Below are 22310 nucleotides of genomic sequence, written 5' to 3' on the forward strand. Positions count from 1 at the left end.
CCGCCCCACAGGGGTGACGGCCTCTGAACTGGCACAGTGGGGGCTCACGCTCGCAAAAGAAGGCTTGGAAAGGCCTGGCCACGCTGTGCCCAAACCCTTAACCGATTAATGGATTACGACCTCTCGGAGGAGGGGATAGAGGCCTTCCACTCGATACATGAACGACTGTCATCATACATGGTGGAAAAAGAGGCTTATGATCGCATCGCAACCTTAGAGGTCGTTAATGAAGAACTTTCTGATCCGGAGGACGAAGATGAAGTCCGCATTCAACTTGCCCCGGCAGCACTGGACGATACACCCCCTAAAGTTAGAGGCCCTACTGAGAAGGTCAATCTGGGCACAGTGAGCGAGCCTATGGAGGTATCTATCAGCGCTTACCTAGAGCCTAGCGAGAAACAGAGGCTCACTGACTTATTGTTAGAATTCAAGGATTGCTTCGCGGAGAAGTATGAAGACATGCCCGACCTGTCACCAGATTTGGTTTGTCATCAACTACCAACTCTCCCTGACAAGAGGCCCGTCAAGCAGGAACCTCGACGAATGAATTCGGAGACCCAGATTCTCGTTAAAGAGGAGGTAGAAAAAATGCACAAGTCGGGTATTATAAGGGTCGCCAAGTATAATCAGTGGCTATCTAATATAGTGCCTGTCCGGAAAAAGAATGGCAAGATGAGAGTCTGCGTCGATTATAGAGACTTGAATCTCGCTACACCTAAGGATGTTTACCCCATGCCGGTCGCGAATATGTTGGTAGATGCTGTGGCAGGACATGAGTTGTTGTCCTTCATGGACGGTACTGCAGGATATCACCAGATTCCGATCGCTGAAGAAGACAGACATAAGACCGCTTTCCGCTGCCCTGGCTTCGCAGGAGTTTTTGAATATGTGGTCATGCCATTTGGCCTGAAGAATGCTGGTGCGACGTATCAAAGAGCCATGAACTTGATCTTCCACGACATACTGGGAAAGGTTTTAGAGATATATATTGATGACGTAGTCGTCAAGTCTCAGAAGAAGGAGGACCATATCGCGGATCTCAGGAAAGTATTCGAGCGCATGCGAAGACATAGACTCAAGATGAATCCGGCCAAATGCGTGTTTGGGGTCCAAGCAGGAGACTTTCTGGGGTTCATAGTTCATCAGCGAGGGATTGAGGTCCCCGACGACAAGGCGAGCGCAGTTATCAACGCGTCTCCCCCGCGGACGAAAAAGGAATTACAGCGTCTGTTGGGTAAGATCAATTTCCTAAGACGCTTTATCTCTAACTCTGCAGGCAAAATCCAACCGTTCTCGCCATTACTAAGGTTACAAGGGCAGAATGAGTTTGTGTGGGAGGCTAAACATCAAGAGGCTTTCGACAGTATCAAGGCCTATTTGGCAAGCCCACCAGTCTTGGTTCCACCCAGAGCCGGGATCCCATTAAAGCTATACATTTCAGCAGCTGAGGCCTCCATTGGCAGCCTGCTCTCTTAGGACGATGAGGGAGGTGTCGAGCATGCTATATTTTACCTTAGCCGCACATTGACAAACTGCGAGACAAGGTACACCCCTATGGAGAAGCTGTGCCTCACTCTGTACTTTTCAGCGTGCAAGTTACGGCACTACATGCTATCCTTTACTACGTGCATCATCGCTCAAACCGACCTGGTCAAATACATGTTGTCCCGGCCTATCTTGAGAGGCCGCATAGGCAAATGGGTATTGGCTCTCTCAGAGTTTTCGCTCCAATATGTACCACAGAAAGCTGTCAAAGGGCAGGCCATCGTAGACTTTCTCGCACATCATCCTACGTTAGAGATACCCGCACTAAAGGAGTTAGAGATTGCCTGCACCAATACAACTCGACCAGATTTGGCGTGCATCCCTGAGTACGCGGTTTGGTACCAAGCTACGGTCTCCCTGCAGCCTTGGGTATTATTCTTTGATGGCTCAAGAACGGACACACTGGCTGGCGCGGGGATTGTTCTGGAAAACCCGGCTGGTGACCGCTTCTCTTATTCTTTCCAGCTAACATTCCAATGTACTAATAATCAGGCTGAATATGAAGCTCTTATCATTGGACTCGAAGACTTACTGGAAATGGGCGTACGGGACGTTCAGATTCGCGGCGATTCTCAGCTCGTTATAAACCAGCTCCAGGAAAAATATCGCTGTACGAGTTGGTTGCTCGTGCCATATCTGAATCGCGCCATCGAGCTTCTGGACCAATTTACCGATGTCGATCTGGAACACATACCACGCGAGCGTAACTTTGCAGCTAATGAGCTCGCTCAGTTGGCCACAGGAATCACATTGAAGTATGGAGTGCGCGAGCGCATTTTGAAAGTTGAGCGTCGCACATTACCTTCGTGGCTTGCTCGACCTGATCCACCAGATGATCCCGTAGTCGCGGTACTAGAACCTATTGATGTGGATTGGCGAATCCCGCTGATTGAGTACCTCAAACAACCAGACCCCGGAGCTGACAGGAGGATTCGCTTCCTTGCACTGAACTACTTCCTTCGAGGCGATGAATTGCGATGACGTGGGGAGGATGGTATAGATTTTAGATGTTTCTATGGTCGCGAAGCTAAACGATTGATGCGGGAGGTGCACACGGGGATATGTGGAGCCCATCAAGCTGGACCAAAGATGCGCTGGCTTCTACGACGTCATGGTTATTATTGGCCCATCATTTTGAAGGATTGTATCGCATTTGCCAAAGGTTGTGAGGACTGTCAAGCGCATGGTCCAGTCCAGCATGTTCCTAACATTCCGATGCAGCCTATTATTAAGCCTTGGCCTGCGCGAGGCTAGGCACTGGACTTGATTGGGATGATCCATCCTCATTCTTCCCTTCAGCACAAGTTTATCATCGTCGCCACTGACTACTTTACTAAATGGGATGAAGCAGAGCCTTTGAAGGAGGCTTCCGGTGCCACCATTCGCCAGTTTATTTTCCGTAACATTCTCTGCAGGTTTGGTATCCCTGAGGTGCTGGTTTCGGACAGGGGGGCAGCGTTCATGGGAGGCCCCGTCGAGGAACTGGTCAATGATTTTGGTATTCAGTTCATACATAGCACTCCGTATTATGCTCAATCTAATGGTCAAGCGGAAGCTAGCAACAAGACAATCATCACCTTACTAAAGAAGATGTTGGTAGAGAATCCTCGACAATGGCATGACACTTTGTATGAGACACTTTGGGCCTATCGCACTTCTAAACGGAATCCCACCGCCACGACGCCGTATGCACTTATGTTCGGTCATGACGCTGTCTTACCGTTAGAAATTAACGTTCATTCTCTACGCGTGCAAGAACAACATCATTTGATCGGCGAGGATTACGTTCAAGCAATGTGGCAGGAGCACGAAGATTTAAGCGAGCAGCGCTTGGCAGCTTTGGACAATTTGGTGATGGAAAAACAACGTATCGCCCGCGCCTATGATAAGCGGACGCGTGGTCGTAGTTACAAAGAAGGCGACCTCGTCTGGAAGGCCATTTTACCCTTTGGTGAAAAGTTAACCGGTCGCGGTAAATAGACGCCGCGTGGGAGGGACCCTTTGTCATCCACCGGATCTTGGAGCGCGGAGCTTTTCACCTCAGAGACGTCGATGGCGACATCTATCGCAACCCTATTAACGGCCGTTTCCTGAAGAAATATTACCCAAGTGTCTGGGAGTTCGAAGATCCACCTGATCCTGTTCTTGCCCAGGCTGGGGGGCAACCTTAATCTTCATCGGCTCGCATCATTCGGCCTTTTCTCTGTGGCCTATAGTTCTTGTCTCTGCTTCCCCGATGAACATTGGGGGGCAACTCCATATCTAATAGGCCTTATCTGAGGATTTATTATGTAACAGCAGCCTTATCTGAGGCTTTATTATGTAACAGCCTATACATGAGGTTTTGTTTTATCATTATTGTATTCATTATCCAAGTTATCCCAGCTAACCTCAATTTTTTCAAATTGAATGTCTTGACAAAGTGTGTGAAGAATAGATGTGAAAAGCCTATACAAGAGGCTTTGTTTTAGACTAACAAATTTTTTGCAGATTTCTGTTTAAAGCAGGAATTTCATACATAAAGTGGCTTTGCGGCCAGAAGCATACAACAGAATAGAGCAATACAATTTCACATGTAATTACAAGGTCAAAAGTGGCTCTGACAGGAACGTAAAGTTTAAAAGTGACCGGATCTGGTTGCAAGGAGAAGGATCTGGGCGCTACCTCAGAGCACTCTTCCCCCCTTTACTCATATCCTCCTCCGATCTGAGTCGCCACTGCTGTCATCAGTACTAGAAAAAGGGGGAAGGAAACAATCCATCATATTCCTTCCTTGAGCCTTTCTTCCAGGCAGGAGTTGGGGTCCGGAGCGAGCGCGACTCACAACCACATCTACCTCCTGGGGAAAAACAGAAGCCTCGCACCCAGGCCCCGGAGGTAGACTGCGGGAGAAGAACAGTAGGCCTCAACGTGGCCTTCCGCCCTTCTGCCCCATGCTCCTCGCGGACAGTCTGAAGAGACAGCCTCTTCGGAATCTGATTCTGCCGCGTTAGGAGCGTGGCGTGTTCTTCGGTTTAACTGAGACTGGCAAGTTCATCCAGATTTTCAGAAACCAAAGACATGCCACTGGACCTGAGATTAGGCCATGAGGCCTACCCAGGTCTTGAGATTAAGCCATGAAGCCTAAGAATTTGTGGCTAAGGTTGAAATCATGGAGGGAAGATTTTAGAAACTGAAGAAAGAGCAACAGGTCTTGCGAGGATATCTGTGGGAAAGACATGGTGGTTTGGTTATCGTTGTTCTTTGGAAACCGGTATTTATAGGACCAACTCTACACCGCGCGATAAGCAGTTGAGGTACTTTCAACGCCATCAATAAGAGAATCAATGCAGTTAAATGCTATAATCTCGGAAATGGAAGATATTGAAAACGCGTGGGAAGCAAGGCAGTCTCCAAGGAGGTAACCTCCCAAATTGGGGTTATCTTTTCAATGGTTTTACTTATCATTAATTGTCAGACTGTAAGTGATATTTGGGCCGAGCGAAGCGGGCTAAATATTAAACATTAAATATTAAGTTTGTTCATACAAAGCAAAATGGGCCTGAAGTAAGAGGCCTAAAGTTTACGACCCGCATGGGTCAAGCGAAGTAAGTGTTCATCTAGAAGAAAGCTGGCGTCAGCAGCAGCTAGCTCCGCTTGTCGGACTGCTTCGCGTGCTTGAGCCAAGTTCTGAGTCATCGCTTCGAAGGTTGCTAAGGGTTGCTCTATCTGAGGTTCCTCTTGCTCAAGTTGGGCCGTCACCACCACCAACTGGGCCTTTGCTTCGATCAGTTGGGCTTGCAGGTCCTGAATGTGGGACTGAAGGTGGTTCTGCGAGATCCGTAGGTCCCTGACGCGAATAGCTCGATCACCTAAGGAGTCGCGAGATGCCTCTGCTTGTTGCGAAAGGCCACGATAGTGAGCCTGAACCTGCCTAGCTTGCGCAGTCGCGGCAGTTCTCTCATTAATCCGCGCAGGGAGATTTTGTAGGAGATCGTATATCTCAACAAATTCAGCTTCGGTGATAGTGCGCTCGCGGCGAAGCACCATCAAATATTCTTGAGCTCTGGCAGGCGCGCCCGGTAGTAAAATGTCAGGACCCAGAAGCCGCTGCAAACCGTCCCTTGCTTCGTCTATGACTCCTGGAGGAGCCACTTCGAGCACGCGAACAAGCCTTTCCAGCCTGTTAGGAGGTTCGGGAGGAGGGACATCGACAATAGCATTAGCGTCAACAGCGACCTCAGCAGGGACTTCTTGGGGCTCGACGATTTGGGCCGCGACTGGTTCCGGTGCTACAATTATCTCAGCTCCTACTTCTAGAACCTGGGGGGCAGGTTCTTGAGCCACCATGCCTTCACCCGCGGGCCCAGTAGGATCAGCGACAGCGACCTCCTCAGCAGGGACGTTACTCTACGATTGGGGAAAATTTATCAGGATATACAGAGTCAATCAACAATCAAGAGATGAGGCATGGATTTTGGAATGGGGGTTACCTGTGCAACTGAGGGCTCGTCTGTAGTTGGTGTTGTTGCAGGTTCTCCAACTGCCGCGTTGGGGTCAAGATTGAGCAATACGTCTGCCGGGGGTTGTACAGCGATCGGCTCCTCGGGCGGTGCATCTGGCAGGGGTGCATTCTCTTCCGGCTCGTGAACTGTCCTCTATGATCTGCACAGGAATTGAGGCCGAGTCACCAACGGTGTTGATAGGAGGTGGAAGGTTTTCAGGACCCACGGGCGCCGGCGCTTGTGAAGCAGTTGTTCCTTGACTAGCAGCTGAAGAGCCCTCCCCAGCGGTTCCAGACTGCCGGCGACGAACCTGCAAAAAGAGAAGGCTATGGAAGTTCGGACGAAGGTGTGGATAATGCTTAGGATGAGCTTCTCGTTTCTTACCAATCGGTCAGCAGGTGGTTCATCTTCTGCCCAGGGGTCAACGCGAGGGTCCGAGCGACTGTGCTTGCGAGCTAGAGCAGCTGCGACCTGTCAAAATCAAGGAGTTAGGACTTAACCCACAGAACGTGATCCTGAGGATAGAGGATTTCTTACGGTTTGTGGATCGTCGTCATCAGAAGAAGAAGAATCTTCTGCTGCAGGTTCAGCGAGCACTGCTTTCTGTTTTCCAGATTGTCCGGCGGCCGGGGAAGCACTGGTTGTGCGGCGGCCAGGGCGCGGCGCACTCCCCTAGTACAAAGAAGTGTGAGTAAACGGAGTGAACAGTGAAGGAACTTGCAGAGGGTAAAGTTACAATACTTACCTCCGGCGGGGGTTCGCGAATTACGATTCCAGCCTGGGCCGGGCGAGGAACTCGCGCCGGTCGGATCACTTGAAGGGGCCGGGGCCCAGTAATTTCTTCAGAGAAGCGAGCGAGCATGTCAACATCGACAGGATAAGGATTCCTCAGCTCGCCAAAGATAGTTGCAAAGAGTTCGTCGTCTGGTGGGGTCCAGCAATTGACGGAGACTTCCGCCCACCAAATCTCATAGCCTTCTTCAGTTCCGTCTACAGCGTCGATGACCTGGGCCCAATCAGGGAGATAGACTAGCGCGAGCGTGCTCTGTGCCGGCGGGGGCCTTGAGCCCGAATCTGCGCCAAGAGGTGTTGTAGTTCCAAGCGTCGTATAGAGGGACTGGTACCAATTGGACAAGGCCGAACTGACGGGCGAAGTGATTAGGAGCATAGAGCTCGTAGCTGAGTTCTTCGGCGGCGATCCTGATATCCGAACAGGAGACCGCGCGGCGAAAAGCCAGGCGAGCGCGGTCGGAATAGCGAGGATCGCCAGGAAGAAAACCATATTCGAGCAAAGATGGGAATCTTCTGCTCAGAATTAGGTCACAGTACGGCATATCATCTAGCAAGTACAGATAAGAAAAACATTCAGAATAAGGGGGAGATGAGTACTTGTCCTCGCGGCAGAACCATCGACCTAAGAGTTGGTCGGCCGGTGGAAGTAGCGGGATATCTTCGCGGCGGAAGAGTTGAAAGTAAGTCTGGATCCAAAAATCTAAAATCCAGAAGGGACCAGATATGTTGGTCTCAAATGGATGCATCGTCGCTTGGTACAGCATGCGATAGAGGGCTCCCAGTACCGGTTGTCCGAGCCCAATGTTGCGGCCGTTGTAGAGGGTCGTTGCTAAGAAGGTCCAGGTGCCAGTGGGCTTACAGGAAGAGGTGCAGAATATGAACTTACACAGCCAATACTCAAGAAAAGCGATTCCACCGGTCGCGTTGTGTTCCCGGCTGTAATACGCCAACCATCGCGGGTAGGAGCCACTGTGAGCGCTGCGACCGTGTTGGGCCATAGTCGAGGTGAAGTTGACAGAGTCAAATTGGCCGTGCACATAAGGCTCGCCATCGATGGGCAAGCCAGTGATGGCGAGGATATCTAACAGAGTGATGCTCATTTGACCAAATCTAAAGTCAAATGTGTTGGTGGCGGTATTCCAAAAACAGAGGAAAACAGCGAGCGGCGAGCAATTACCACCGCGAGGAAGATGGAAACACAAATTGATAGTGTGGGTGATACCTGCCGCGTTCCAGCGAGCTAGATCTCGTGCCCGCGTCTCGCGATACCAGGAAATCTCCTGTGCACTAATGGAAGATGGCCAATTCCCTATCTTGGCTCGATGGTTCTGGGCACCCCAACCGCTAAAGTCTCCAGGAGTCCTTCGGAGGACTGGAATGGGCCGGCGAATAGGAAGGCCATATAGAGCGATGGCATCATCCGGAATAACGCCTTGCGGTGCTGGGCCCAACCCGGTGTGATGGTCGGGAAAACGAAGGAGTAGGGGTCGATGAATTGAGGTTTCAAGATGAATGCGGGCACCGATGCTGGTGCCCCAAGTCCGAGAGGCATTTTCATTTAGTTCTTCTTCCTGATCGATGATGATTTTCTTAGGGGGAGCAATTTCTGTTTAGTTTGCAGAGAAGATGTTGGCAGAAATGGTTTTTCTGGGCTTAAGAGACTGGAAGGGTTTCTGAAGTGACAAGGTTGCGGCTGTGAGTTTAAATAAAGGATTTTGTGAGGGAAACGATGCGACAGAAAGCGTTTCACAAACGAAAGGACGCGATCTTCATTGATGACATCGTTTCAAGCGACCGGCAGGTCTTTCTAAGTCCCCTTCAATCAGTTACACCCTAGCGGGCCTGATTTCGCGGCCTGGGGGGCAATGTTTGAGCCCAAAAGCAATTTTAGGCAAAATCCTTTAGTGGATTCGAACCAGCGGGCCGATACCTGCGGCCCAAAAATAAAACCACTCGGGTTTGGGTTATAGCTTCGCCCATTCCGTGTTTCGTAAGGAGACGAAGCCTTATTGAAATCGAGTAAGAGACTAAGCAGGAAACTTCAATTAAGAGTCCTTTTGAGGCAAGGAGCAGTCGAAACCCTAGGGTATAAATACAGGGCTAAACGGCGAAATCAAGGACCTCTCTCTCGAATCAATCAATCCCAGCGATTACAAAGCCTCCCCGGAGCAAACCTTCAACCTCGTTGAAACCCGGTGACCGCCCGCCAGTCCTAGTCTCCTCGGGAGTCGACTGTCAGCATCACCAGATCAACCCGGCGACCGTGCTTCCAGTCCTAGTCTCCTCGCGAGCCGACTGCTAGTACTACTGCCACCGACACACCGAGCGAAGCAAGGGTAACGCCCTCGCAACCCAGCAAAGCTAAAGTCACGCTTTAGCAAGACCCGTGCTTTCTCCAACTTCCCAGTGATTGCTCTGCTCAGCCTACAACGTTGAGTATCGATTTTGGTGACCGAAGAGATCACACCCAAAGTCCTTATCCGTAAGGCAAAAGTCCTTTCCCGAAAGGCAAGAGAAGAACCCTGTGACGAGGTTGGTGCTGTCCTCGTCCACAGCGCTTGAAGAAGAAGTCAGGTCAAGGGACTACCCCAACGACTGCACCCCGCGGTGCTAGCACGCCTGCGCAATCACTCGCTCAAAAGAGACAGTTTGCAAGCCAACTGGTTTTGGAGCCAAACAGTAGCTATGCAATTGAAGCAGTAAGAACAGATGAGAAACCAGCAAACTTTTTAACTTTGTTTCAGATCTAGAACCCTATGATTACAACAACAAACTTAACCCTTATATAGGGTACAAGATTAACCTAGATAACCAAACATGTGGCTGGAATACAAGAGGTAATTAACTAGATTATAATGCAAATTAAGTAGAAAAAAATATTTCAATTCAGTGTTAATTCGATCATTATATTCATCCCACAATGGGGGTATATATACAAGTACAAATGAGTAGTCTAACTCTAATAGGAAACAATCTTTCCATAATTACAGGATTTTCTATAATTACAAGATATCTTAATTACGTACGGATTTACAACGATTCTACAAATTACACACAAAAATATCTAGATAAAGAAAAAACAGTTATGCAAGTGGCTGATGCAAAGTCTTCAACAGTTTCCTAGTTGGACCAGGAAAGCATTAATTTCAACACCCAATTAATCTAATATTGGATTTGCGTTCATCAAATTCCATAGCATGTAAATATGAGGAACAAGGCCACCAAGTCCAGACACTACTAGATAATAGTCCAAGACTGCCCACCATGGGCAAACTTGAGGCCCAGTTCTGTTAAAGAATTTAAACTGACCTATCTCTTCGACGCAAGACCTGGAACTTAATATTCTATTTACAAAGTTGTCTTAATATAATGTGTATGACGAAGTCTATCTTCTTCCATAATGTGTGACGAAGTCTATCTTCTTCCAATCTTCCACTTATTGAAGTCGGCATACAGATGACTTTCCCTGGACATACAGATGCCATTGGTAAATCTATCCCCTCTCTGATCAATCTCATGGTCTAGCTTGTCAATTATTTTTTCTGGGTTATTTTTTATTAGTACATAGATATCGACTAATATACATGCATGTTTTGTTTCGTTTGTTTTGGATAATTGGTGCGAATTGCCAATTCCAATTTAGATAAAATCTTTTTCTATTATACTTTCTGGGTTCATCTTTGATTGTGGTTCAAATTTGGGGTTTACTTGGGTTTAGTTTAGGGTTTTGAAATTATAGCAGCCAAAATCCCATCAAATATATAACATGTTTACAAATCCCTTCAAAAAAATAACATGTTTACAAATAGGGAAATTCCTAATAATTACATTTTTTTTTTTCAGAAAAATTTCCTATTTTTTATTTTTTTAATTCTGATTTCCAAGTGTAACATACTGTTGTGCTTCAAAATATAGAAAATCTAAAATTTATTATGGTAATTTATCTGTTGTGCTTCAATAAGGTAATTTATCATGAATCAATATAAGGAAAAAAAAAGGAGAAAAGAGTTTCTCATAAAACGTGCACGATAAATTATGAGAACAAAAATAATTGTACTCTCATCTTAAACAAAACAAAAAAATTCCCTTCTTGATCGAGGACCCATTGGCCAGAGAACATGACATGTTTAGTTAGAGATGCAACAATTATCAATTATGAATTGTTCAAACCAATTAATTGCATCATACCTTCTTTCTGACAGCAAAGCGACGCGTAAACTAGGCAGCAAGTATTTATCATCTACGTACTTTATTGGAAGGACAGGAAGGTCATGATTCTGAAGAAGTTGCTCCGAGGAAGCACAGAGACTTGCTTGTGGGCACCACATATCATATAGCCAAGAAAGCACAAAGTCAATTTGCACCTTTCTGTAATATGCATGGCTTCTTCACCTTTTTTATCTGCACATTGCTTTAGATATGATGTCTTTGTTAGTTTCAGAGGTGAGGATACCCGCAATTCTTTTGCCAGCCATCTTCTTAAGGCTTTATATGGGAAGAAAGTTATCACCTATATGGATTACAAACTTGAGAATGGAGTTGAAATCGCACCTGCTCTCCGGAAAGCAATTGAGGAATCAAGGATTTCTTTGATTATTTTTTCTGAGAACTACGCTTCTTCCCCATGGTGCTTGGATGAACTTGTGCATATACTGGAATGCAAGGAACGATATCAACAGTTTGTTATACCTATTTTTTATAGAGTAAATCCGTCACATGTTCGATACCAGAGGAAGAGTTATGCAGCTGCATTTGCTAAACATGAAGCAGGTTGTGACAAGATGGACAAAGTGCTCAAGTGGAAGGGTGCTTTGACAATAGCAGCCAACCTATCGGGGTTTGATTCAGACACTATTAGGTAAATCTGTGACTAGCTTGTGTTAATTTCTACTCTTTGACTAAACAGTTATGTGACTAATTATTACTTATTGGTCCTTTGTCATATATGCCAGTAATGAGTCTGAACTAGTTGAGAGAATCGTCCAAGCTATTTTGATGAAACTGGATCGTCAATCCTCAAATGATTTGACGGGCTTGGTTGGAGTTGAAAGTCGCATTCAGAAAATAGAATCATTAGTATGCATTTCACCACCACATGTTCAGGTTCGAACAGTAGGTATTTGGGGTATGGGTGGTATTGGAAAGACCACCCTTGCTGGTGCTGTATTTCATAGACTCTCTTCTCATTTCGAAGCTTCCTGTTTCCTTGCAAATGTGAGGGAAGAATCAGAGAAATTTGGAATAAAGCATTTGAGAAATGAACTTCTTCGTGAGTTATTGAAGGAAGAGAGTTTAAGTATCGGCACTCCACTAATAGGATCAACGTTTGTTAACAAGAGGCTCTCTCGTGCAAAAGCCCTCATTGTTCTCGATGATGTCAATGATCTAAACCAATTAGAATATTTAGTTGGAAATCAAGTTCAGTTTGGCCCTGGAAGTAGGATCATTATAACAACTAGAGATATGCAGCTAATTACCGAGATGCAAGTACTTAGAAAAGGAGCTGACCATGATGTTAAGATATACGAGGTGCAGAAATTAAATTGTAATGAAGCACTTCAGCTATTCCATTTGAATGCTTCTCAAAAATTCAATTTGGGAGCGGAATCTGCAGTGTTTCTAAGGGCAGTAGTGGATTATGCTGCAGGTATTCCATTAGCAATACAAATTTGGGGTTCCTTATTTCGTCGATGCAAGAGCAAGCAAGAAAGGGAGAGTCTATTGAATAAATTGAAAAAGTTTCCTGACAAAAAGCTTCTGAATGTGTATAGAGTAAGTTATGATGCATTAGATGAAAATGAGAGGGAGATATTTCTTAATATTGCATGTTTCCATAAAGAGGAGGCAATTGATGATGCAAAGAGGCAACTAGATGCTTGTGGTTTATTTGCGGATAGTGGTATCAAAATTCTCATTGATATGTCTCTCATATCAATCAAAAATGAGTATGGCAACCGTAATTTCCTATGGATGCATGATGTGATACAAGAAATGGGCTGGGCAATTGTTCACGAACAATGTCCTGAAGAACCTGGAAAGCGGAGTAGGTTGTGGAACCTGGAGGATGTCTGTCATGTGTTGGGAAGAAATACGGTAAGAACCTAATGCATTGGCTTTCTATTTGAAACTACATACATACATATACATATACACAGATCCTATTCAAAGTGAGGCTTCACTATGAAATTAACGTGTGAGGTTGGAGTTTAGGATCACTTTTCGGTCTCATATCTACATCTCCACCGTTCAATTTTTAGGTACTAATGTAAAGATCATCTCTGCAAAGTTTCAGCCAAATTGATGATCTTTAAGGTATCTAACTCACTTAAACCAATGGATAAACTGAATCTGTCCACCATGAACCGTACTAGCTTTAAGGCAGTTATCAATGCCTTAACGGCCATCAATTTGGCTGAAATTTTGCAGAGATAATCTATACATTAGTACCTAAAAACTGAACAGTCGAGATGTAGATATGAGACCGAAAAGTGATCCTAAACTCCAACCTCACACGTTAATTTCAAAGTGAGGCCTCGCTCTAGATAGTACATATATATATATATATATATATATTCTGAAATTAAATTGTGCTTTTAGAGTTTAGGGTCACTGTTCGGTCTCATATCTACATCTCGACCTTTCAGTTTTTAGGTAGTAATGTATAGATCATCTCTGCAAAATTTCAGCTAAATTAATGATTGTTAAGGCATTGATAACTGCCTTAAAGTTAGTATAGAGGTGGCAAACTGGCCGGCCCGGCCCATTTTAAGCGGGCATAGTTGTGCTTCGTGCCGTGCTTGGGCCGGCCCATTTATTATCATGCCGAGCTCGTGCCGGCCCATTTACTTAAACATTAAACCTGGTCCGGCCCATGGCCCGTGTCCATATCGTGTCGGGCCGTGCTCTTGCCAGGTCAATAAACGGGTCGTGCTCGTGCCTACCCACTATAAAGCACTATTTTAAAATCTTAATTTGAATAAATAAAAATTAATTTTATTTAACTATTTAAAAAATTAAAATAAATTAAGTTCTACAATATTTTTCTTAAGGGTGCAGCTATTGCCACCCTAACATTTTCTTAGTTCACCCTACAATCATTTAAATTATTAAAAGACTATATTACCCAAGTGCAAAATGACTAATAAGTATACTAATTTTCTAAAATTCAAATATGTAAAGAAAAATAAATACATAACCAATTAATTAAATACAAATACTACTTAATTTCTCATTGGATAACATTAATCTTCATTTTCTCCACCCAAATGTGAATTTATTACTATTTTTTGTCTTTTTGTTGCCTTCTTATCGTTAATTCATTATTCAATTCATAAAAAAATTAGTGTGAACTTCATCAAAATCTTTGCAATACCCTTTGCGAACACCGAAAGTGAAAAAATTTTAAGTACAAAAAAAAAAAATCTCTTCTTCATTGCTCATAGTTATTAACTTACTAATATTTTGACATGAATTGAAACAGTCGAACTTTGAAATTGAAAGAAAAAAAATGGAAGTAAATCTGATTATGATTTTATTATGAAACTTCAATATATTTTAGTTTTTTTATTGGTATAAATTAAATGAGAAATTTAAATTTAAAAAAAAATCTTTTTTAATTGAATATATCTTATAAGGATATTTTTGAAAAGAAAAATCGGTGAGATAAGTAAATTTAATAATTGAAATTAAAATATAAGGTGTAATGAGCAAGTAGGGTGAACAAAGAAAATTATAGGGTGGCAATAGCCTCACCCTTTTCTTAATCTTAGCTTTTTAAGATTAGTTTTCTAATATTTTTTATATTCCACTACAAGAAAGAAAGAAAAAATAATAACTCAAAATATATTGCTTGTAGTATATTATTGTGAGATTAATCTTTATTAATATAATGAAGATTTAGTATCATATTATTCTTTCCTTCATTCTATAGTTGTATTATTATGAGATTAGAAAAAATACTTTATGTCAAAACAAGGATATAATGTTTTATTTCACTATTTTGACAATATAAAGAAATAGCATTGGTGGAATTGTCATGAGATTTTAAATAAAGAGGTCTAATATTCAAATTTCATCATTGTGGTTTTTAAATATTTTTAAAAACAAAATTAAATTTTGTGTTTGTAACGGGCCGGCCCACAATATGTCGTGCTCGGGCCGTGCCGGGCCCATTATGGGCTCGAGCCTGGCTGGACCAATGGGCTAATATTCCTAGGGCCAACCCGGCCCGTTATTCTAACGTGCTCTGGTCGTGCCAGGCCACTAACGGGCTTGGGTCGTGCCGGGCCTCTTTTAAGCTTGCCGGGCCCGTGCCGTGCTCTTGCTTAGCGACCCATTTGCCACCTCTAAGCTAGTACGGTTCAGGTTGGACAGATTCAGTTCGTCCATTGGTTTAAGAGAGTTAGATACATTAAAGATCATCAATTTGGCTGAAAATTTGCAGAGATGATCTATAGTTCTATACACTAGTATCTAAAAACTGAACGGTCGAGATGAGGATATGCGACCGAAAAGTGACCCAAAACTCGAACTTCACACATTAATTTTCAAAGCGGAGCTCCGCTCTAAATAAAATTAAACAAAAAAAAAATATATATATATATATATATATATGTATATATGTATATCATCAATTTTCAAAGAAAAACATCAGTAAATTTATGTAGTTTTGTGGAACTTTCCTGCATATTATATTCTCATGTATACTTTGCTCTTACCTGTCAGGGAACTGAAAAGGTTCAAAGCATATCAGTAAACCTATCTAAGATTAAAGAGCTCAACTTGAGGAGTCCAGACTTCAAAAAGATGTATAATCTAAGATTCCTAAGGTTTTATAGGCGCTACCATGTTAAGCAATGCAATGTGCGCCTTAATTTGAAGTCTCTTCCTAGCACTCTTAGATATCTCTGCTGGCCTGCATACCCTTTAAAATCTTTGCCACCAAAATTTTCTTCAGAAAATCTTGTTGAGATTTCTATGCCCAACAGCCAACTCCAGAGACTTTGGAATGAAGGACAGGTATGCCTTAAGTTTGTTCTTGACTTCTTTCTTACATACTAGTTGTACAATATGGAAAGGTACATACTCAAGCTAAATTATTCTGACCATTTCTCTTTAATCTGTTACAGAACCCTAGGAACTTAAAACGAATTGATCTTAGAGACTCCAAGCAGCTGGTTGAAGTTCCAGATCTCTCGAAGAGTATAAATATTGAGAGTATAGACCTTCCAGGCTGTGTACGGTTGGTTGAAGTTCCTTCATATTTTGAAGTTCTTCACAAGCTTGCTTCTCTGAATCTCAGTCATTGCTTGAATCTTAGAATCCTTTCAGATATGCCACACAATATGAGGTTCTTAAATTTAGACAATACTGCAGTAGAAGAGTTGCCTAGATCAATTTGCTCTCTAGAAAAGCTTGTTGAATTGAACCTTGAATGTTGTGAGGGTATTAAGAATCTTCCAAACAGCACTTGGAAGTTGAACTCCCTCACATCTCTTTATTTGTGTGGGACAAGTATAGAAGGACTGCCATTATCAATTGACTGTCTCTCTTCTATCGCTTCCGTTCAGTTGAAATTTTGCAAAAGGCTTGTCAGTCTCCCAACCAGCATATGTAAGTTGAAATCTCTTGAGAGACTTTCTCTTGAAGGATGCTCTAGCTTCAGAAACTTCCCAGAAATCTTGGAGCCTATGGAACACCTGGAGGATCTTAGTTTAAGTCTAACAGAAATCAAAGAGCTACCCTATTCTATTGAAAATCTAGTTGGGCTTAAAACATTAAGGTTATATGAGTGCAAAAGCCTGGAGTCTCTCCCAAGTAGCATCTACAATTTAAACCTTACAATTTTTGCACTTGATGGATGTTGCAGACTGAAAAAAATGCCTCCCTCGTCAGTCATTCTGTGGTCTTCGATACGTGGTCTAGACCTCCATGGTTGTCTAGCATTAGAAGAAGTTCCTGATTGCATTTATAGCTTAACCTCAATCTGGAGATTAGATTTGAGTGAAAGCATGATTAAGAGCATATCTCCCGCCATCAAACAAGCGTCTGGCCTGAGGTTCCTATATGTAAGCAACTGCAAGTGTCTGCAATATTTACCAGAGCTCCCATATCTTCTAAAAGTGTTTGATGCAAGTGGCTGCATGAAGCTGGAGACAGTGTCACGCTCGATGACTGCACTCACACAGGGTTTGGATGAAATATGTGAAAGCGGTTTACTTGATCGTCATGAGCAACATTTATTTTATGATTGCTTAAATTTGGATGAGAATGCCAGGAACAACATAGTGGATGATGCATACCTTAGAATTATGCGAACGGCAACTGCCAATCATCGTCTAAGTCTCCTCAAGGTTTGCACCTAATAGCAGCATATGTTTTTGGATTTGGATTTATAACTCCACTGCTTAGTTCCTCTGCTTCTAATATTTGACCAGTTAAATGATCATGAATTAATGATGTCTATCTATGTACAGAAATTTCAATCAGAATTTCAGGAGCAAAACTCTCCTTCAGTTGCTGTTGTATGTCCAGGGAATGAACTTCCAAAATGGTTGAGCTATCAAATGGAAGGATCCTCAATAAAAATCAAGCTTCCTCTAAATTGGTGTCATGATGCAAATTTTTTGGGTATAGCTCTGTGTGCTGTTGTTACAATCCACAAGCCATGTTGGTTAGATTATGGATTTAAGTTCACTTTCAAAACTGTAAATGGTGAAAACCATCAATTTAACCGTTGCGCTCGTACTTATGAGAGGGTTCGGACAGGTTGGGGTGATCAGGAATCAGATCACTTGTTTGTGTGGTATGATAGACTTGAAGAAGTGTGGACGACTGATTTTAACAATGCCGCTGAAGCCTCCTTTGACTTCTTTGTACAAAATAAGAGGCATGCTGGCGGAGTGCAGTCCGCTGTGGGCTACTGTAGCGTGAAAAGGTGTGGAGTATGCTTGCTCTCTGATGACCAAATGATGTGAAATGTCAAGTCCACCAAGATGTAGAAGCTAGCTGAAGTGAGATTTCAGTTAGCTCTCTTGAAGTAATAAAAGACCTCTTTTTTGTACGCATCAAATTGTACCTTAATAACTCATGTTCTCAGTTAATCGAACATCCTTTTTGGGTAATGCAATTGATTTAACATAGTAACTTTTCTAGTAATAAAAGAGTGAATGAGAATGAAAAAAGAAATGAACTTGCTAGGATACCTTCCTTTACAAGGTACCAGAGGAATATCATCTCCTGGGTGCATGTCTTCCAAACACCTTTCCTGCATTATGTCAGGCCGTCAACCACCCAATCTCCTGATAGCACCTGAATAATGCCGTCCCTGTGCGAATATAGTATTTGCAGCTTCAAATAATAAGCATTCTTCAGGTACATATCAGATAACTCACCCTAATGACACATTAACTAAGAGAGTGATATCTTATCTGATGGCTCCCATCCACATTAGATTGTTGCAGACGATGCTTTACCTTTAAGGAAGATCTGGGCCTAAATTATGCATCAGAAAGTTACCATGATGATTTAAAATGGGAAGCTTGACTCTCTCAGCTAATATGCACATACAGCTACAATCAAAGTGGCGTCCTGAATCAGATGCTACTCTTTTGATCAGAAAGAAAGATTCTAAAACTATTATCTCTATTCACATATAAGCGAAGGATTCTGAAATATCATGTGCAGCATGCGAGTTTTGATTGTTTAGTTTTGAACTTTTAAGGAAAATCTGCTTACTTGTAATAGAAGGAAAAGTACTGTCAGTGTTACATATCAGCAAGATACATACACCACCTATTAAAATGTGACATCAAAAATAATAAAATAGATAAAAATCAAAACGAAAAGTTTCTTACACTTCTATTTTTAAAATTGGTTGTGGTTATTCTGGAGGCTTTGTGTTGTCGTTTGTTTTTCTTTTCAGAGAAAAAAAGAAATTGACTTGCGCTTGTTGGAAAATAAATACGGAATAGCTATGTAAACAGACTAGCACATTCGAGCAAACAATTGCAGAATAAGTACAATTAAAACATTCACCAAAAGAACAATTGTAAAACAAAAAGCACTAAAAAGGTGGGTTTAGGATGAAACTGCTTTGAGGATTAATTAATATACTTTAAACAACATAAGTATGAAACCTAAACATCCCACAGTTAAAAGTGAAAATGTACATCTAGGTTCATATCATGTCAAGTACTCCTCCATCTATGTTGAGGGTTTCTCACTTTCTACAAAAAGTGGGTCAAAATACATGTTCTTCTCTTGAATGGAAGTAACGAAGGTCATCAAAGCGGTTTCATTAATACAATTAGGGGTGCGTGGTCTGCACCATCCCCTGGACAAGGAGTTTCAAAATTAGGATGTACGGTGGTCTTTCATAGTTTGGGACAATGTCCTACCTGATATTAGGTCTCTTCCTTTTTCTCTCTTGTTGTCTAACTTTGGAGACACAAGATGGTCTCCAATTCTCCTCGAGTATTTGCAGCTGATCTATTTGCACTTCAACAGTCATGGACGGGTATTCAGACTCAAGGTTGCAATCTTTGATGCATTGAATGACAGCTCTAAGATCAGCTATTTTTCTATTTACAGCCTTCTCCTGTGAGAAGAAGTAAGATAGTAACAGGCATATATACATTGAGGATCATCCTTTTAAGTTATTTTTAAGAAACAGTAATAGGAAATCCAAGACTGAGATACCTTTTCAGCATCTGATATCTTTAAGCTGCAAACTAATTCAGACCACTCCTTTGCATCCTGCACATATGCTTTTAACAACGGTACTGGGGGAAACTTGTCAATTAACTTGAACAAACAAATCGATCTAACAGCATCAATCACTTGCTTCTTTTCAATAAGTTTCCCAATAAGACCTGATGAGTAAAACAAAATTGTAGGGTTCATCAAAAAGAGAATTGCCAAGTATCATCACCCACACTTAGAAATTACCAAGCTTGGTAAGAAATAAGCATGAATAACAGTCAATTGGGCATAAACAACAAAATATAACAGCTAATTCTCAAGGAACTTACCAGCAATCTTATCTGCAAAACCATTTGTCTGACATAATTCTAGGGACCGTTTATGCTGTGAAATCTTTCCAAGAAGCTTTACAATCTCATCTTCGTTTAAAGTAGAAACCAATCCATATATAGCTATAAACAGCGAAAATCCCAAATTCTCCAATGAGTTTTCAGTATCAGCTGTCATATTTGCTTTCCACTGGGCTGCTAGATTTGTTGCACCATCTTTCAGATGAGGTCCAACATGAGCTGAGGCTCCCATTAGAAAATTCAATAGAGAAATGTTACTCAATACAACCATTTCTTTGGAGCTAACATCACCATTTGTCCAGTATTGGGTTAAAGATCTTTTTATCAATTTCAACACAAGTTTTGCCTTATCCGATGACGACTTAAGAGAAACCAACATGTCATTCGGCAAAGAATGATTCGGAGAAGAAAGAGTCGCTGCATTTCTAGCAAGAGAGGATTCTCGTCCCTCGATCTTAACAATGGAAGAATTGGCATTGGTCCCTATTCAGTTGCAATAGGAAACAAAGAGAAGAAAGTAGTACATAAACTGGTCACTACTCAATTATTTTGAATTGGACATGCATATCAAAAGATATTTACAGCATTTAGTGGCATAAAGTGGTAAGCCATGGGGTTGAGGCTGCAGGGCAGGCAGCTATAACATTCAAATCATATCAAGCACAGCTAAAGATGCACAAGATGATGCTTGTCTTACACATGTCAAACATAATTTCCACTGTTTGCAAGTTGAAGATATACAGAAGTTCGAATTGCCAAAGCAGAGCTACAGTGACACGTCCTAAATGAAAAAGAATCAAAACAAAAGTGCATGTGGCGCTGCTGCACCAAATATGTCCACTGAGATTTTAATCTAGAAGCCCTTAAGGCCTAAATAACACAGGCTCAGATATGGATACAGGAACCTGTTATGATGATTTTCAGGCCAGCAAAGAGTAAAACTTGTCACTTAACTAAAACTAAAAAGAAAAATCTCATCTTCAAAACAAGGTATCATTCAATGCGTAAAACTAGAATCTTCATTATACTAAATGTAACCAGTGCTACCTAGGATATTTCCTGTAACGCAAGCTATATCAACATTTCAATCTTAACAAAACGAGCAAGATAGAGAACAAGCGCTTACCCGGTGCCCCATTTGTCAAACCAAGAGTCCTTCTTAGTTCACTAGATTGTTCCGGCTGCTCCACCATAGCAACAAGACTCTGAAGCTCCTCAGCATCACAAATAATACCATCCAATCCATAAGCAGCAATGAGCCGCAAAAGCCCCTTGGCCTCCCAACTATTCTCACTGCCCTCCTTCATCTTCGCTTTCCACTCAGCTGCTAACTTCCTTGCCTCCTCTCTCACCGGAGCACTAATTTGCGGCGACATTCTCTTCAACTCCTGCAACAACAGAACACAACTCTTTCTCATACACCTCAAACTCATTTCAGTCTGTCTTCCATCCACATTCCGATTCGAAGGACAAAACCCTCGCACTCCTTCCAGAACCATCTTTCCGGGGTCTGGAGATGCTTGAAGAACAGCCGACATCCGGGTTCCCGCCAAATCAATTATTCTGAATTGCTCATTCACGAACACCAGCAACTCGCGACAGTCCATGTTCATGATAGATTGATCCTCCTCCGTCTTGACTCGAGGCTCGAATTGTTTCAACCTGAGCTCTTCAACTTTCTTCTCCCTCCTTTTGAGTCTTCGGTGGAGTAAATCCAACTGCTTTTCTTTCAATTCAACCTCGCGCAGGCGTTGGTTGAGCCTCTCCTCCCTCGAACCTAGATGCTCCGTGCTCATCCCCAGCCCCAAGCTCACTTGATCAACGAGGTAAGAGAGATGGGATTGCACGGTCTGACACGCAATGCCGACGTCAGCCTCGGTCGCTGCGACTTCGACCATCGCCTCTGAAAACCCTAACTGTACGGAAGACATTGGGAGAAGAAGAAGGAGACGGAGTTGGGAAGCCTTGTGAGGAGCTTTTCTTTTTTTGGTGGTGGAGGGTATTCAAAAACGGGTGTGTGAAAGTGGGAAACTAGATAATGGACCGTTGGACCCAAACTGTAAAAAGCTGATCGAGTAATAACTAATAAGGGAAACTCTCCTGGTAAAAGAGGGTGGTGGTGTCGTCATGGAAAATGAAGTCTCGAGTCTTCAATGAAGTTGACTGGTCTTTGAATTTGCAAATTTTATCAAAACTTCTATATACTTCTCAATTGATATCTGATCTTTTTATCAGAAATTCTATTCCTTTTTATAGGCTGGTGATATTTCCATGATGTTTTGTATTTTGGTCCTTGCAATTAGCCCCATTCTTGCATGTTACACCCTACCGCCCCCGGACAATGTCATGGTCATGGTTGGCCAAAAACACATAGGCGATTGAGGATCCGACGAAAAAATGAAACGTAGATACCGGCTCAAATGTATACTGGTGCCAT

General features: G+C 42.8%; 2 protein-coding genes and 1 long non-coding RNA gene across 5 annotated transcripts; 1 reads left to right on the top strand and 2 right to left on the bottom strand.

The window, feature by feature from the left end:
• The first annotated feature begins 10229 nt into the window (after positions 1–10229).
• Positions 10230–17919, top strand: LOC112180441 (disease resistance protein RPV1). Its single transcript, XM_024319003.2, has 6 exons — positions 10230–10308; positions 11024–11679; positions 11774–12914; positions 15546–15839; positions 15950–17173; positions 17297–17919. Exons 2-6 carry the CDS (start codon positions 11201–11203, stop codon positions 17795–17797), a joined length of 3639 nt encoding a protein of 1212 aa, XP_024174771.1. The 5' UTR covers positions 10230–10308; positions 11024–11200; the 3' UTR covers positions 17798–17919.
• Positions 16868–17693, bottom strand: LOC121050718. Its single transcript, XR_005803642.1, has 3 exons — positions 17569–17693; positions 17123–17465; positions 16868–16994 (listed from the first exon to the last, which is right to left on the bottom strand). It is a non-coding gene; the product is annotated as an uncharacterized LOC121050718 (long non-coding RNA).
• Positions 17689–22227, bottom strand: LOC112180442 (FRIGIDA-like protein 1). 3 transcript variants are annotated; one of them, XM_040511642.1, is made up of 6 exons: positions 21000–22227; positions 19853–20356; positions 19521–19693; positions 19220–19419; positions 18026–18314; positions 17689–17828 (listed from the first exon to the last, which is right to left on the bottom strand). In XM_040511642.1, exons 1-5 carry the CDS (start codon positions 21802–21804, stop codon positions 18227–18229), a joined length of 1770 nt encoding a protein of 589 aa, XP_040367576.1. In that variant the 5' UTR covers positions 21805–22227; the 3' UTR covers positions 17689–17828; positions 18026–18226. The 3 variants fall into 3 exon arrangements, with proteins under 3 accessions (XP_040367576.1, XP_024174772.1, XP_040367577.1); XM_024319004.2 differs by lacking the exon at positions 17689–17828 and having other exon boundaries at positions 18283–18391; XM_040511643.1 differs by lacking the exons at positions 17689–17828; positions 18026–18314 and adding an exon at positions 18401–18422.
• Positions 22228–22310: the final 83 nt, after the last annotated feature.

This window comes from Rosa chinensis, chromosome 7 (assembly GCF_002994745.2).
Source record: "Rosa chinensis cultivar Old Blush chromosome 7, RchiOBHm-V2, whole genome shotgun sequence".
NCBI lineage: Eukaryota > Viridiplantae > Streptophyta > Magnoliopsida > Rosales > Rosaceae > Rosa > Rosa chinensis.